General features: G+C 43.4%; 1 protein-coding gene across 2 annotated transcripts in view; it reads right to left on the reverse strand.

Moving 5' to 3' along the window:
- Positions 1 to 13786: 13786 nt before the first annotated feature.
- Positions 13787 to 15155, reverse strand: part of LOC146789259 (tachykinin-like peptide) — a 160288-nt gene continuing 158919 nt past the window's right edge. For both annotated transcript variants that reach the window (XM_085630874.1, XM_085630873.1), the window contains one exon: positions 13787 to 14424. In XM_085630874.1, coding sequence (XP_085487000.1) covers positions 14375 to 14424 — 50 coding nt within the window. In that variant the 3' untranslated portion in view covers positions 13787 to 14374. The remainder of the gene's footprint in view (positions 14425 to 15155) is intronic.

The raw sequence follows: 15155 nt of genomic DNA on the forward strand, positions 1-15155 counted from the left end.
GCATTGTTATCATTTTATTATATTCCAATTTATCATTGATGACATTTTTCAAAATGGTTTTTTCATTTGTCTTTTCAGAAGCCCCAGAAGAAGGGATTTACCTTAATCCCGAAATGCATTGGGCAGAACTTTGATATTTTTTGTATAATGTGTGCTGTTAGCTGAATCGTTTCTTTTTGATTTATTGTTGCACTTCAACATGCAAATGTTATAGATCTTACTACTGTAACATGTATGTACAACTTTAATTGTGCTTTTAATTGATGATCAATAACAATCTGTTAGATATGAGAATAATTACTTGCAGATAAATATTGTCAATTGAAACTGTTTTAGTTTCGTTTTAGGTCTTTCCGATTAATTGGTTGAAACATTATCACATCATGCTGTGTATCCAGTATACTGGTGGCAGTCCACCAGATGTTTGTCTTCTTAGCACAGGTTGAATACCTTTTTCCTGGGTTGCATGCTATCTTTTTGTTCATTTACACAATGAATGATCATTTAGTCCATTAATCGGAGTGCGCTAACTACCTTAGATTTGTTCTGTGATACAGCCATACCATATACTCTTAAGTGCATTATAACCTCACGGTAAATGCTAACTTTGGGATGGCTGCATCAAAACATGTCATGTTTGGTGTCAAATGCTTTGGAATACTATCCCCTCCCCCCGCCAGTTCTGGAGGTGGAGGTAGCATTCCACCCTTCTAGAGGGAAAGACATTTTCACAGTGGTCAAACCCGGTAGGACTTTCCTGAGCCCTGGCATCACAAAATGGATGCCTCTGCCACAGACACGGGTCTGGCCTCCTGCTGCTGACCGAAATTCCAGCAGGGGAGGCCTAGACAATAGTTTTCCTGATGAAGGGAGGTGTAACCACCTTCCCAGACAGGCAGATGTGTATTGGGGCTGGGTGGGAGCACTCTCTGGTTCTTTGAAGCCCTGCACTGGGGGCACGTTTGCTGTCCATGTGCATTGTCCAGTTCAAACCGGTTGCAGGGGCTACCTGCCCCTGCTCTGGCACGAAACTGGACAAAGGAAATGGGTGTAACTACCCCTCTTTCCAAACCCTCCCATAGGTGGGTCCCTAGAGTATGTCCAACCCCCAAACTTAGTATAAGTATGGGAACACAGTCATTGTGACTTTAGATTACCCTGGACGAAACTCTGCAACATATATCCTGGACTTTCGACGTTCTATCCTGACTAGAAGACTGAAGAACTCTCCCTTGGGGTCAAGGAGTGACTCCCCTGCTTGGCAGGCACCAAAGAAGCAACTGACCGGTCTGCATCGCTGAAGCTCCTGCCGGACGCCGAAGCCTTTGCATCACCAGAGGTGCTTTCCAGACTTCGCTAAGGTTACCCTGAGTCCACAGCAAAGCTGAGGCCCGTGGCTATCGTGGGTGACGTGGAACCGTGACCCCTGGACTCCATGAACTTTTGCAGCAACACTATCTTCTGGGACTTCCTCGAAGTTGTGCTTTGGACTCCTAGTAGCCCCAGCCTTGAGCACGTCTTGCACTGAAGATTGCTGGCCTCCACTCCGTGAGTGACCCGTGGGCCAGTTTCAAGTGCGACCGCTCTAGGCTCCTTCGCGATCACTAGCCCATTGGCTAGCTGGTCCCCTCGAAGGCAACTCCTCTTCTACTTGGGCTTTCCTGGTTGCTCCAGACGTTCTCTGACTTACCTTTGCTGGGTGAGTCCCTCAGACCTTGCTGGTCTGCACTGCAGTCTTTTCTCTGAATTCCTGTGACTTGCCGTTTCCAAGGCTTGCTGGGTCCATTCTGGTCGCCAACACCGCAGCACTCGACAAACTTCATGGGACAGCTCGAATCCGGCTCGTGGACTTTGCTAATGCCTCCTGGACCTCATGGCTGAAGAGTCAAGACACCCATCAACTCACCTGAAGCACCTGACATCTGTGGGCATTGGTCATTCTTTCCCTTGGTCACTGGCTAGTGACCCAGACTCTATCCCCTCTGCTTTCAGGTTCCTTCCATCCCAGATCCAGGCTTGGATCTCTTCGGACACTTCTCCTCTTCACGGCAGCAGCAGTTCTTTGCAGGCATCCATTGCAATCGACGACGCGGCCCGACACCAAAAGACACCTATGCACCCGGCTTCCCTAGGCGAGGTAACTCGAGTACTCTGGTGCTCCCATGGGTGCTAGCCCTAGAACTTCTTGAGTCCAAAAGGCTTTGGTCCTGACTCGATTCTAAGTGTCCCTAATCTTTAAATTTACAACTGCGACATTGCCCATAGAAGCAACTTGGACCGTAGTTTACTAATGTCCCATGGTCAATGCCACTGTGCTATAAAAAACAAACTGTTTAATGTGTGTCGCGTCCCCTGTGCAATTGTGAATGGATTGTCTGCATCATTGTACTTCACCCATCCCCACATACCTAGGGGCATATCATCAAGGGGAAGCGATAAAATTATCACGGCTTTAGCGTCCGTTTTCGGGCCAAAAGCGGCGATAATTTTATTGCACTATCAGCAAGAACATGCTAGCGCGTGTTTCTATGCATCTGCGCCCGTTTCTCTAATGCCCAGCTTTGCATCTCTAATGACATGCAAAGTGGGCGATCCTCGCCAAAATAACGTGGGAAATGTCGCTAACAGCCATTTCTCCTATCAGCAAGCTGCACGCTAACCTTCACAGCAACGAGAAATGTAGCGCTAATTGCACCTAGCGCAGGTTTCATTACGCCTGCTTGTAACCTGACTAAACCATTTTAGCCTATGGGTGGTGGATTATAGGGTTGAGACCACCCAGCCCTATCAACAAGGTATAGCCTGTCGCTGTGCGATTATCGCTGGATTTCAAGCGATAATCGCAGCTTTTTGCAACTATCGCTGGATTATATATCGCATCGGAGATAAGCGTTGCTGATAGCATGCTATCACGGCGATATAATCCAGCGATAGCCGGCGATAATTATCCTCGCATTAAGCGCGCTTAGCGATAATTACCGCCGGGTGTTGCTGATATGCCCCCTTGTAGGTTGGTGCGATGCTGTACAATGAACTGAATATTGGGAGTGGCTGGCGGAAGACTGTGACGTGCTTGGTGCCTCGCTGTCAATGCTGGTAGAACTCCCCAGTTATTTTACTAGTAGTATCTTTACAACTGCGGAGTCTCTGAACATGCAAAATGTGCGGAGAGTCAACAGTCATAAATATACTACTAGTAAAATTGACTAGCAAACAATGGCAAACTTACACAAAAGTGTAAGCTTACCTTTGTGAATCAGGCACTTAGAGGCACATTTACAAGCCCCTTGCGCCACTTTTGCGTCATTTTTAACATTGGAAAAGTGACGTACGGGTGGAGCAAGGGGCTTGTAAATCTGCCCCTTAGTCTTCAGTAAGCACACGTTTTAACCCCTTGATATATACAGCAACAACATTGAAGGGCCTAAGGATTTTTTTTTTTAATGTTGGATTTCTGTTCCTTGAGGCTTGCCTTCATTTTTCTCTTTGTTTTACCGGTGCATAATTCGACACTAGAGCATTTCAGGCAGTAAATTAAGTTATTCATGGTTCATATGAAAAAGCGCTTCATTCTCCTTTTATTCCCCCACTTGGGATGTGTGATATCATCTCCTTTTTTACCATTATTACAACTGTTGCAGCTGACTCAAGGGAATGTTCAGATTTTTAGTTTTAACAAAGCTTGTAGTTTTATACTCTTTTTCCTCTTGGTTACAATTGTTACAATGTCTTTGCTATTTTTACCGCTTTGGTATGCGAATATCCGAAAACCTCAAGACCTGGCTCTTCGGATGACCACGGAGCTGCCCCTCCCCCACCCCACAGCTTGAGACCCTCAAGAGTGAGTAGTGCAGCAGCGGTCCGTGGAGGGAGTTCCGTGGGACGGAAAGGCGGGGCTGGGGAGTGGCAGGGTGGGGGGTACTAAACACCGGAACATGGATAATTGAAGGTAAGTAAACAATTAAATAAATAAAACGAATTTCTTAGCGCGCCCTGCATCACAAAATGCGGTGCAGCGCGCGCTGCGAAATTCGTTTTATTTATTTAAATATGTGAGTGAGCTGAGATGGTAAGGAGTGTGTGTATAAGGACTGGTTTATTTGCTGTGCAAAGCAATTACATTTAAATCCTGATGAGCAGTTTGGTAGGAGAATTATCTGAAGGAGGAAGTGGTGTTATCGTAGAATATGTGTGGGGGCAGTGAACTACATCCATGAGTCAGACGGTGAGGCAGGTCTGCATAGAGAGAGTGTAGGCCTGATGACAGGACCTGGCCGCCATGTTTTGAGAGTATCTATGAATATTCTCAAGCCACGTGAAGACTCGCAAAACGTTTGACCTACTAGTTCCAGCAGCACCTGTGAGTGCAGATGAAAGTCAGGTTAAAACTGGGGTTCCCTGAAGAAGGGTGGGTGAAATGCCATGTATGAAGTATGCTGGCAGATGGGGAGAAATAGTAAAAAAATACCTTTCAGGACATAAACTTACTTCAGATAAAGAAGCAGCCCCTGCCATACAGCCGCTCTTCTCCAGCCCCTCACCTTGCCTGTTCATCTGTTCTCAACTTTAGCCAGTTATTACAGGTGGGACCTCCTGGCACTTATATGTGTATTTTTCCTCAAAAAACTTTAATCCAGAGATTTTTGTGAACCTTTCTGCCCCTTGCACACCCTGGTGCACCAAATTGGTTGTTGCATTACATTGTGATAAATAGTAGAACTTGCCCAGCCTTAACCTTTGCAGTTGATGGAAATTAAATAATATTTGTTTCAGTTCTTTCTCTCCTTTCCTTTCCTCACCTCATCTCTTCTACCTTAGCGAGCTCTCTTAAACACTCTAGCTCTATTTCCTTTATCTGCTCTCTTTATTTCAGCTCCTTCTACCTCATCTTTGCCTGACTCACCTCTGTCTCAGTATAACTCACTCGACTTTATCTCTAGCTCTCTCTTAGGATCTTACCAATCTTTCAATCACTCTCTATGCCTATATCTAAATTTATCACTCTCAATCCCCTCAATCTACCTCAACTTTCTCCAGAGACGTATTAAAGCATAGGTAGAGTGGGCAATTGCCCAGGGCTTCAACTCCAAGTCCCCCCCCCCCCGGTAAAGCCAGTGGGACAGTCGAAATTCTTGCCATGATAATGTTGTTCATCAAAAACAGCTTTGTTTCCTAATTTGACAACCGAGCATATTTAAAAAAAACTTGGGGCCACATATACTAAGGGTTTGCACCAGGGCAAAGCCACCCAATGTGATGCAAAGCAGTGAAAACTCTTGCAAGTGTATTTGCATTCCAGCACTGGAAAGGTACCCTTTTCTCAGCGCAAATAGAGCTTTGTGCTGCCTTCCACCACTCTGCCAAACTTTCGATCACTCTCTGTGTCTATATCTAAATCTATCACTCTCCTTCCCCTCTCTCTGTACCTCACAGTATTTTTTCTATCTGACCTCCCTGTATTTTCCCTCCATTTACTTCACTCCTCACCAACCTCATCTCTATATTTGCTTCACCTATCTCTCGCTTCATGTCTCTACCACCTTACCTATCTTTACTTCTTCTCTCTCAGTCCTTTATCTACCTCACCACTTTACCTCTCTACACATTGCCCTCTCTATATCACATCTCCCTCACTGTCTTACCTCCCTATACCTCACTACCCAAACTTTCAATTTGCCTCACCATTAGCTCACTACTTTACGTTTCCACCTGTTCGAAATGAGGGTCTCTAGTGGCAGAGGTAGGTACCTTTGTCCAAATAGGGACCTTTGCTTTTAGTCAGGGTAAGGGGGATACACTCTTTAGATACCCCCTGCTCACCCTCTTGGTAGCATGGCACGAGCAGACAGGCTTATCCCAAAGGCAATGTGTAAAGTATTTGTAGCAACACTCACAGTAACACAGTGAAAACACCACAAATGGATACCACACCAGTTTAGAAAAATAAAGTATCTTTATCTAAACTACACAAGACCAAAACGACAAAAATCCAACATACACAGTTTAAAATATGACTTTGAAAAGAGTTCAAGAACTTGTACCATAGAAATCTATGGATGCGTGACTTTTTACCAAAGTACCTGTAGATGCGACAAAAGTGCCCAAGCCAAACAGCTACAGCGTTGGAAAACAAAGAGTTGTGACACTCCTGAGACCCTGGGGAGGCAATGCAACAGCCCCGCTGCACATAGCGGACGGGTTACATCCGGTCTGTAGGAGGAGTGATGCGTCGAGCCTTCGTGCCGGTTCCGATTTGCAGGTGATGCATCGGGAAAGCGTCTCACACAGGTACGATGCGTGGATCTTCGGGATGCGACGGCGATCGATGCGGCGGCGTTGCACGGCGCAGAGTCGGTCCTCAACAGCTGCAATCCCTCGATGTGTCGGTTCTTGCAGCGGTAACAGGCGCTGCGACGATCTTCGCAGCGGCACGGCAATGCGATGGAAATCTTCTTGTGCCGTTGAGATGCGCCGGTGAAACGTGCCGCAAGAAGAGCGGTGCGTCGGGTTTTCCAGTTCTTTTTCACGCTTCTTCTTCTTCCAGCTCCCAAACAGCAGCAACAACCTCCAGAGGCCCCGCAACTGGGTCAGGCACTCTAGGAAGGTCAGAACTCACACAGCAGAGTTCAGGGGAGCTGGGAGGGGAAGTCCTTTTGTTCCTGGGACTTCAACACAGAAGGCCAGCTCTCCTCAGGCCCTTGGAGATCTTCTTAAAACAGGGGACACAGCACACAGCAAAGTCCTTCTCCTTTCCTTGGCAGAATAGCAACTGCAGGTTAGCCCCAGAACACACAGCAAGGGCAGTCCTTCTCTTCAGTTTCTCCAGCTCTTCTCCTTGGCAAAGGTTCCTCTTGAATTCTAGGATTGATCTAAAGTTTGATCCCTTTGTGCAAGGGGCTCTGAGCCCAGTCCAAACCAGTTCTGGGTGCTCTCTGCCAGTGCACAACTTCTTCCTCTGTTAGTGTGGGCCTGAGTCATCAGATACACCACAGGGGGTGGAGCCAGCATTGTGGAAGGCAGGCACAGCCCTATTCAGGCCCAGGTGCTACTCCTCCCACAACTCCAAATGCAAATCGGCCTATTCAGCCTAGTGCAGACTCTCCCAGACTCCTGGAGCCACCCCAGCCCCTGTCACTCTCAAGCCAGACAGTCAATCCACAAACAGGCAGAGGCACACAGAAAGGTTGGACAAGAAAATAGCCATGTTCTAAAAGTGCTATTTTCAAACACAGAATTTAAAAACCATCCTTTCTAAAAGATGTGTTATTAAATTCTGAGTGCAGGGATACCAGACTGTAATTTGTTATCGTACTCCTATGGGAAGATATGCTTGTTAAAAGGTCACAGAGCATTCCCCATTCTGTCCTATGGGCAAGATAGCCTTTCAATACTGAAAAACAAAATTGGCAGTATTTCACTATCAGAACATGTTACACACACCAGTACATGGCCTATATTTCACATACACTGCACCCTGCCCAGGGGGATACCCTGGGTCTACCATAGGGGTATCCTATGTGTAGGAAAAGGGAAGAGTAAGACCTGGCAAGTGGGTGCATGGGCCAGGTCAACATGGCAGTTAACAAACTGCACACAGGCACTGCGGTGGCAGGCCTGAGACATCTTTTCAGGGCTACTTATGTGGGTAGCACAATCAGTGCTGCAAGCCCACTAGTAGCATTTGAGTTACCAGCCCTGGCACACTTAGTGCACTATACTAGGGACCTACTGGTAAGACAAATATGCCAATCATGGATAACCAATCACAATAACAATTTACCCAAGGAGCACTTGCACTTTGACACTGATCAGCAGTGGCAAAGTGCCCAAAGCATCTAAACCAGCAAAAACGATATCCAGCATAGCATCAAAAACACAGGAGGTAGAGGCAAAAAGTTAGGGAAAACCACGCCAAAGATGCCAGGTCTAACACCACCTCTTCTTTCTTTCGTTCTACCTCTGTTCATTTCCTTCAACTCTCTAAATATCGTACTCCCTTCTGCCAACCTCTATTTCTCTACTGTTCCCTCTTTTTGTCTATCATCAACTCTTTTGTCTCTTTCACATTCTCTCTGTCTTTAACTCACACACAAATACATATATCTCTCTGTACCTCCATCCTCCTTTCAGTTCAACCTCTCCACCTATAACTAGCTCTTTCAACCTCCTTCTTTATAGGACTCCCTACCTCATCATCTCCTCCTGTTTTTCTTTCCCACAATTCTCTACCACTGAATACATCTCACCTCTCTTAATATAGTTCACGTGTGTCTCTCTACTTCCTCTTTTCTCTACAACATATTTCTCTTTCTAACCTTCATCCCTCTCTCCAGTGTTCTCTCATCACCACTGCTCTTAACCCAACCTGTTGTTTATACCTCCTCTCACATTCTGCAGGAGGACCCATCATTTTGCCTCAGGTCACTGAGTTATGGAGAGGAAAGAAAAACAGTTGCAAAACAGCCGTAGTTGCTGGCTCATGTGCACTGATCTAGGAAAGAGGAAAAAAAGAGGTCTGAACAGTCATGTGTGCAGTAGCATCCACTGAGCTGAGGCGATTGTCAGCCTGGGAATGAAATTCAGAGGCTATAGTGTCAGAAAGTGCACTCTTTCTTAAGGGCAAACCCACAACAAAGCGTGTTATTTATTGGGAGCAGGGCGCTCAGTCGGAAAACCTGTGCTGTCTCAGGCTCAGGGGTATCCCTTTTATTCTGTTCTCACAAAGTACAGTAGCTGCCTGGGTTTTTATTTTTTATACAAATACTTAACCTAAGGAAACACAATAGCCTCCGAGGTTTCAGAAAAAAGACACCAGCCCTGCATTTCACATCGACAGAGCCCAGGCCTAGGAAAGCATCTTTCGGGAAGCCCCACATATAACTAAAGTTGTTTAGTATTTTGTAACTGTAACTTTATGCGTGTGGCTACATGTGTTGAGGGGAGAGGACGTGCCAGGTATTTTATTGAAGTGTTTAAGATAGACAGTTACCTACTTGCCAATGGACTGGTTAGCTAGTGCAATCCATGTGCGATGGTAGGGAGTATGAAAGGGAAGGTACGTCTGCTGTGGAAGATTTGCTTTGATGTCCAAAGAGGAAGCAGGATTCAAGGCCACATGAATCAAAGTTGGAAATAGTGATGAACTAATTGCGATTTTTTGCGAATTGCAATTATGTAATCGCTATTCCTAATGTATGAAACCCAATAACGATTCCTGTTGGGTCAAAAATCGACCTACCTCCTGAATATTAATGAGGTAGGTCACAATTTGCGACCCATTGGGAATCGCTAAAATCACGAGGATGGCAGTCTGCTGGGGTCAGCAGACCAGCATGTCTGTGATTGCTTTTAAATAAAGCAATCATTTTTCTATTTTTAAATGCGGCTCTTTTTCTTTAAAGGAAAACAGGTAGAGTTTAAAAAAGAAAAGTGGGAACCCTGCCTGCTCCGAAAAAATACTTTTGTCAGCTTTGTCAAAGGAATTTGATAATGGGTTACCACCTACTTGAAGGAGGTGGTAAAATGCAAATGTTTTGCGACCACATTACAGTCACAAAGCATTCCTACATACCGCAGTAAATGGGTATGTATTCACAATTCCAAATTGTGATTCGTGACATGTTACCAAATAGCAATTTGGAATATATGCATACCAAAATGCATTTTACTGGTCGCAAAAGTTTGTGACCGGAAAAGTGCAATATATATGTGGCTCTCTGACTGATGCATATAAGAGGGATATAGTTAAGTGTGCTGGACTATAAGGAGGGCCATTGGAAGTATCCACTTTGTGGCTATGGCATTTCCTGCAGAACTGCAGATTTTACCCAAAAATATTGTTTCTAGCTAAAACGGTTCAAAAGTTACTAAATGCAGCAACTTGTGTTAGCGTGCCTTGGAAGGCCATTTGCAAAGGTTGACTGGACACTTTCCTGTTGCATGTTGCTATAATTGGGTGTTAAACTGGTACTAATCTGGTGGAATCCATGCCTAGCCTGTGTAAAAATTATAAAATAACAAAGTAATATTATTGCAAAATGTGCTGCATTACGCCGCATAATTTGTCCTTTCTTGCTGGATAATTTTAGTTAACTCTGCAGCATTATTTGGTCCTCCTCCCCTGCCACATATTTCCAGGAGCTGCTTTATTGTCTTGGCTACCACTGATTCATTGTGTGATGCTGTACACTATGGACCCCCAGCAAAAAAAAACATTTTATTTAAGAGAAAATTGCTCTCACAGCCTACAACTTCAGTTAACACCAGAGTGGAGCTTCTTCTAGCCACACAGATTTCTGCTAGGACTGCTAGTGATGCCAAAGGCTGCCCCAAACCTTTCAACATCTTAATTCAGATTAGGCAACATCTTTATTTTTTATAAAAAGCATATTCCAATACAAGTTGCCCACTTTTAGTCCTGTAATAGCTGCTGCAGTTAAAAAATTAAATCTGTTTGTATGTTTTATGTTGGTGCCGTATAGTTTAAACCTATTTGAGGACTAACAGAAAAGCAGCACCATGCTAAATTCACACCTGCTAAAGAGTTGCTTGTGGCTAATTAAACATTACATTAGCAAGGCTATCAGGTCTTGCTAGCAGGAAGCTTCAGAGGCCTGCCAGGTGCACTGAGACATGAAGAGCAGTCTGGCAGTAGAAGGGGGGAGAAGTGGCGTAAAGCTGACGGGCAGACTGGATGCTCTCTGAAGAATGGTCAAATTGGAGAAGTAAGTAGCAGAGAGGCTATGTATAGGTATTACATTTACATATATTACACAATGGTGGCCTCTTCTCTGTATTTATAGTAATTCAGAGTTTCCAAGTTATCTTCTCAAAGTCTGGCGCGCAGATTTAAAAACTTCAGGATTTCACAGGAGGAGGTCAACTAATGCCAGCCAATGGTCAGGGACTTGGGGAGGCACCCCATGGGGATCAGGAACACACTCCAGCAGAGGCCTGCAGGGCTCAGGAAGTTCCAGTTGCAGGTCCAGGCAGGTCCAGTTGCAACTCCAGGCAGAGAGAGTTACAGCAGGTTGGCTGGGCACTTGCAGGGAGGGCACTAGAGCTTGTTGTGTTGCTGTAGCTCAGAACAGGAGGTCAGCCAACTGACCCTTGGAGTCACTCTGGTAGTCCAGGGTTCTAGGAGAAGATCTTCTTTACTTCAAGCAGCAAGACAGGCCTCAAGCTGCAGGGTAGTTCTACGGTAGCAGCAGTGCAATCCTCTGACAAAAAAGGTAGGCCTGAAGCAGCAGAACAGCCCTCTGGTAACAGCTGGGCAGTCCTCTAAGAAACAAGGCAGCCCTCAAGCTTCAGGGCTGTCCTCAAGAATACAAGGTAGTCCATCTTTAGTCATCCACAGGTCTAGAAGTGAGAAGAAGCTTTGGTCTAAGGGTCCACTATTTATGCCTGGTGCCCGCTTTGATGTGGAAGAAACTTCTGTAGTTTCTAACCCCACCACCAGATAGTTCCTGAATTTCCTTCCTCCTTGCTCAGATCCCAAGATGTCTGGGGGGACAAACACCTGGTGTTAAGTTCCTTGTGAATGTTCTGAGGCAGCTCCTTTAAAATGTAAGTTGGGCAGGAAAGATCTTCGGCCATCCCATATTGGCAGTATGGTCCTCTCCCTGCTCAGGTCATATTGTTCATTGTCTGGGCCCAATATGCATTCCAGATAGGGGAGCAATTAACTGGCCCAGGCAGCTGGAAACTCCTAAAATACTGACTTTCTAAAAGAAGCATTTAAAATCTGACTTTACCATTAAAGAGGATTTTAATTTACAATTCATTGAGTCCAACCAAGACAAGTTGCGTCTGGGAGTGGAGCGTCATCACGCTCCCCACAGCATTTTTTACTATGAGGTGCCACGGGCAAGGCATATGCCCAGTTCCGCATGCAACTTGGCAAAGTTTGGAAATACGGAGTATACTAAGAGAAATTACGGTGTGCATACCACCCCTTCCATTTATTTGTCAACATTCAGCCAAACTGAATGTTGACGAAGGTGTAAGCCGAAACACGTCCATACATGTTACTCATTTCACTAAACTAAACGTATTTATTTTACTCTCCCATGAGTGCTGCCTCTTCTTTTAGAAGAATTTTGGAGCTGAATATAGAAGGGTTCAGCTGACAACATATTAAGGCCCAAGGTGCAAAAAAATTACTTAACATGTATATATATTATGTTTCAGGCTTTTATTGCACAAAACTATAAAACTGTCACCACATGACTTTGTTCCCAAAGATTTCACCATGTTTCAGGTTTGTGATAAATGTCCACCTCCACTCTGAGTCCCCTAAAACCTATGTCAATTACAATTTTTTTCTTTGATGAGTAGTTCCCATGTATTACAAACATGATTAAAAATGCTACTTTTTCCTGCTAACCGATGCCTTCTGATCTTTCATGCTGGAGGTATCATTTGTAATTGTTGGTGTTGTTACTCATTCTGATATTCATAAAATTAATATTGCTAATACATCCTTTTGAAAGAATTAAGTTGAGATCTTAAGCCTTTTAGTATGCTCTCCACTATGCACTCAATCGAATATATCACCATTAATTATACGATCCTTGCTCTTCACTTCATAATACAATGTATGTGAAACTAACAAACAGTGCTTTGAGCCAGTGTTTGCAGGTGGGTCCCACCTGCACTCATTTGTGGACACCAGAACGAATTGTTCATTATAAGCCATTGATTTAGAAGGGGAGAATGAAAGGCACAAAAAAGGGATAAAAGAGGGAAGAGGAAGTGAGGGAAACGATGAGAGAGGGAGAAGGGAAAAAGAACCTGCAAGAGTGAGATAAAGGGGCAAGGAGAGTAGGATAGCGGATGAAAAAGGCATAAGCGGGAATCAAGACTAAGCAGTCATGGTATTCGGCATCCCGTCCATTCAGCAGCGATGGCGGCGGAGATGTGAGAGGAACTTTGGGCACCAGCATGTGTTCTTTTACAAATTAAGCACTGTTAACAAATGCACTATTGCACACATACACAATGAATTGAGAATCATGAATTAGTCAGAACCTAACCTCCCCTCAAAATGTGTGCACATTTTCTACCATGTGCAAGAGTGCTGTGTCACTTTCATAACCCACCATCTGCATCACCTTGCTTAAGAAGCAGCAGTAGGTGATAAGCAGGAACTGAAAGGGGCCATGTTATATTCCAAGCTACACCATATCTCATTCTATGATTGTAATAAAACTATGAGCATGGCAGCCGTTGGGAACAGTGCAAACCCTTACCCAAAAGATAGATTATCTAAGGTATTTCTATGGTGGAGGATTACAAGAAAAATTACGAACCAGTGAACTGCAGATTTTTTAGATTTAATACTGCTGTTTCATAGCTGCTTACTGGCTCCATACAATGTGTTGCGCCTTCAGACAATCCTGGCTTTTTTCCTACAATAAATTGCATTAAGGGATATACAGGGACATTTTTTAGTTTTAAAATGATGTAAAACTAAAATCACAACACTCAAACTAAAAAGCCTTCCTTGTTGTTAAGAAAAGGAAAGCAGCTGAAGGACGAAAAATCCCTTAACAATGTAATGTTATTGCTTCGGATAAAAAAAATTGTATTTTAATATACTCCAAAATCGAATATAGTTTAGGTTTCTTTGTTGATCAATCGACTGCCACACTCTGCTCCAGCTCTTCCACTGACACATGTTTGTGTTGCTGCATGTGCATTGTCTTTTCGACTACTACATTGAATCAAACTTAAAATCTAGGCATGCTACCGAGTCAAATAATTTCATTTCTGCACCAAAGGAGAGTATGTTGCAAAATCCAAAAAGTATTTTTTTTTATTTAAAATGTCACTATCATAAAATTGCAGACTATGAAACGAAGACCTTCGATCCACATTTAAACTTTCTTTTTTCAAAAAAATATATGGTCACAAAACAGAGGACATGCTGCAGTGATATAAATATATGTTCAATAACATAATTACAGTACACTTGAACCAGGAAAACAAATTGAGGCACTAAACTGTACATCTGTTTGCTTTGCATTGGTCACGAAGGTGATGCAAATGCTTTGAAATCACAAGGTATTGTCTTTTTCAATTTAGTGAGTCTATCGGCCATTTTTGTAGGTCAGATCATAGAATGTGCTACACTGAGAGGCCAACGACCAGCAGTTCATGGGGGAGCCATGATAAATTGCAAACCACGAGACACTTTACACAATATGTACCGCTGCCACAATATGAAAAATAATCATTTTATTTAATGTACAACGCAAAACAACAATAATTCTTAGTATTAAATAAATAGTTCGTCGTTACAGTGGGCATTTCAATGTACACTCCATCTGTAAGTTAAACAAATGAAGTTTAACATTTTGTAGGTTGAAATGATTTATTTGCGTCTCCTTTCATAGTTGTGCATCGTGTTCCTTTCATAAGATCCTGAAAGAAAAAAGAACATTGTTGTGAATAGCAATACAGGGATAGAAGCAGTATACAAATTATAAGAGTGCGCGTGCAGTGAAAGGAGAACAGCAACATTTCATTCTTAGTAAACAGCTTTAAAGACAATCAAACGCTCTCGTTGCAGTCAGTACATTGCTTACTTAAAAAAAGTAGTTTTTCGGCAATAATTACTGAATGCATAATTCTAAATCCAAGCTTTGTTTCTAGACAATGTTTGAGCAAAGAAAGCTTGCTAATTGCTGCATGTGCATCGGATTAGTAACAATATTACTGATTTTTCTAGTGGTCAAATAACATCAGCTCTTTCTTAAAAAAACAAAAACAACCAGAAAACAAACAAACGTTCCATATATAAATCCCCTTTGCATAGGAAACCACATTCAGGGCATGTGTCAATATTGTCTGCAACCCTAAATCTTTAAAAATAGTTTTTGTATTTTTATTTTGTCATTTAAAATAAAATGCTCGAGGTAAACAAATCTGCAATGCATAAAGGACATGTAGTTGAAACAGGAATTACATTTTCTAATGGCATATTATATGTGTGTGTGTGTATGTTTATATTACCACCTGGCAATTGCCAGTAGGTAGTTATAGGAAGGACACGGTTTTCATAGGAAAAGTGTTTTTTGTTTTGCCAATAACTTTAGCACCATTTGATGAATCTTAAAAAATTTTTACAAAATTATGACGACAGTTAGTTCAGC

This window comes from Triturus cristatus, chromosome 10 (assembly GCF_964204655.1).
Source record: "Triturus cristatus chromosome 10, aTriCri1.1, whole genome shotgun sequence".
Classification (NCBI taxonomy): domain Eukaryota; kingdom Metazoa; phylum Chordata; class Amphibia; order Caudata; family Salamandridae; genus Triturus; species Triturus cristatus.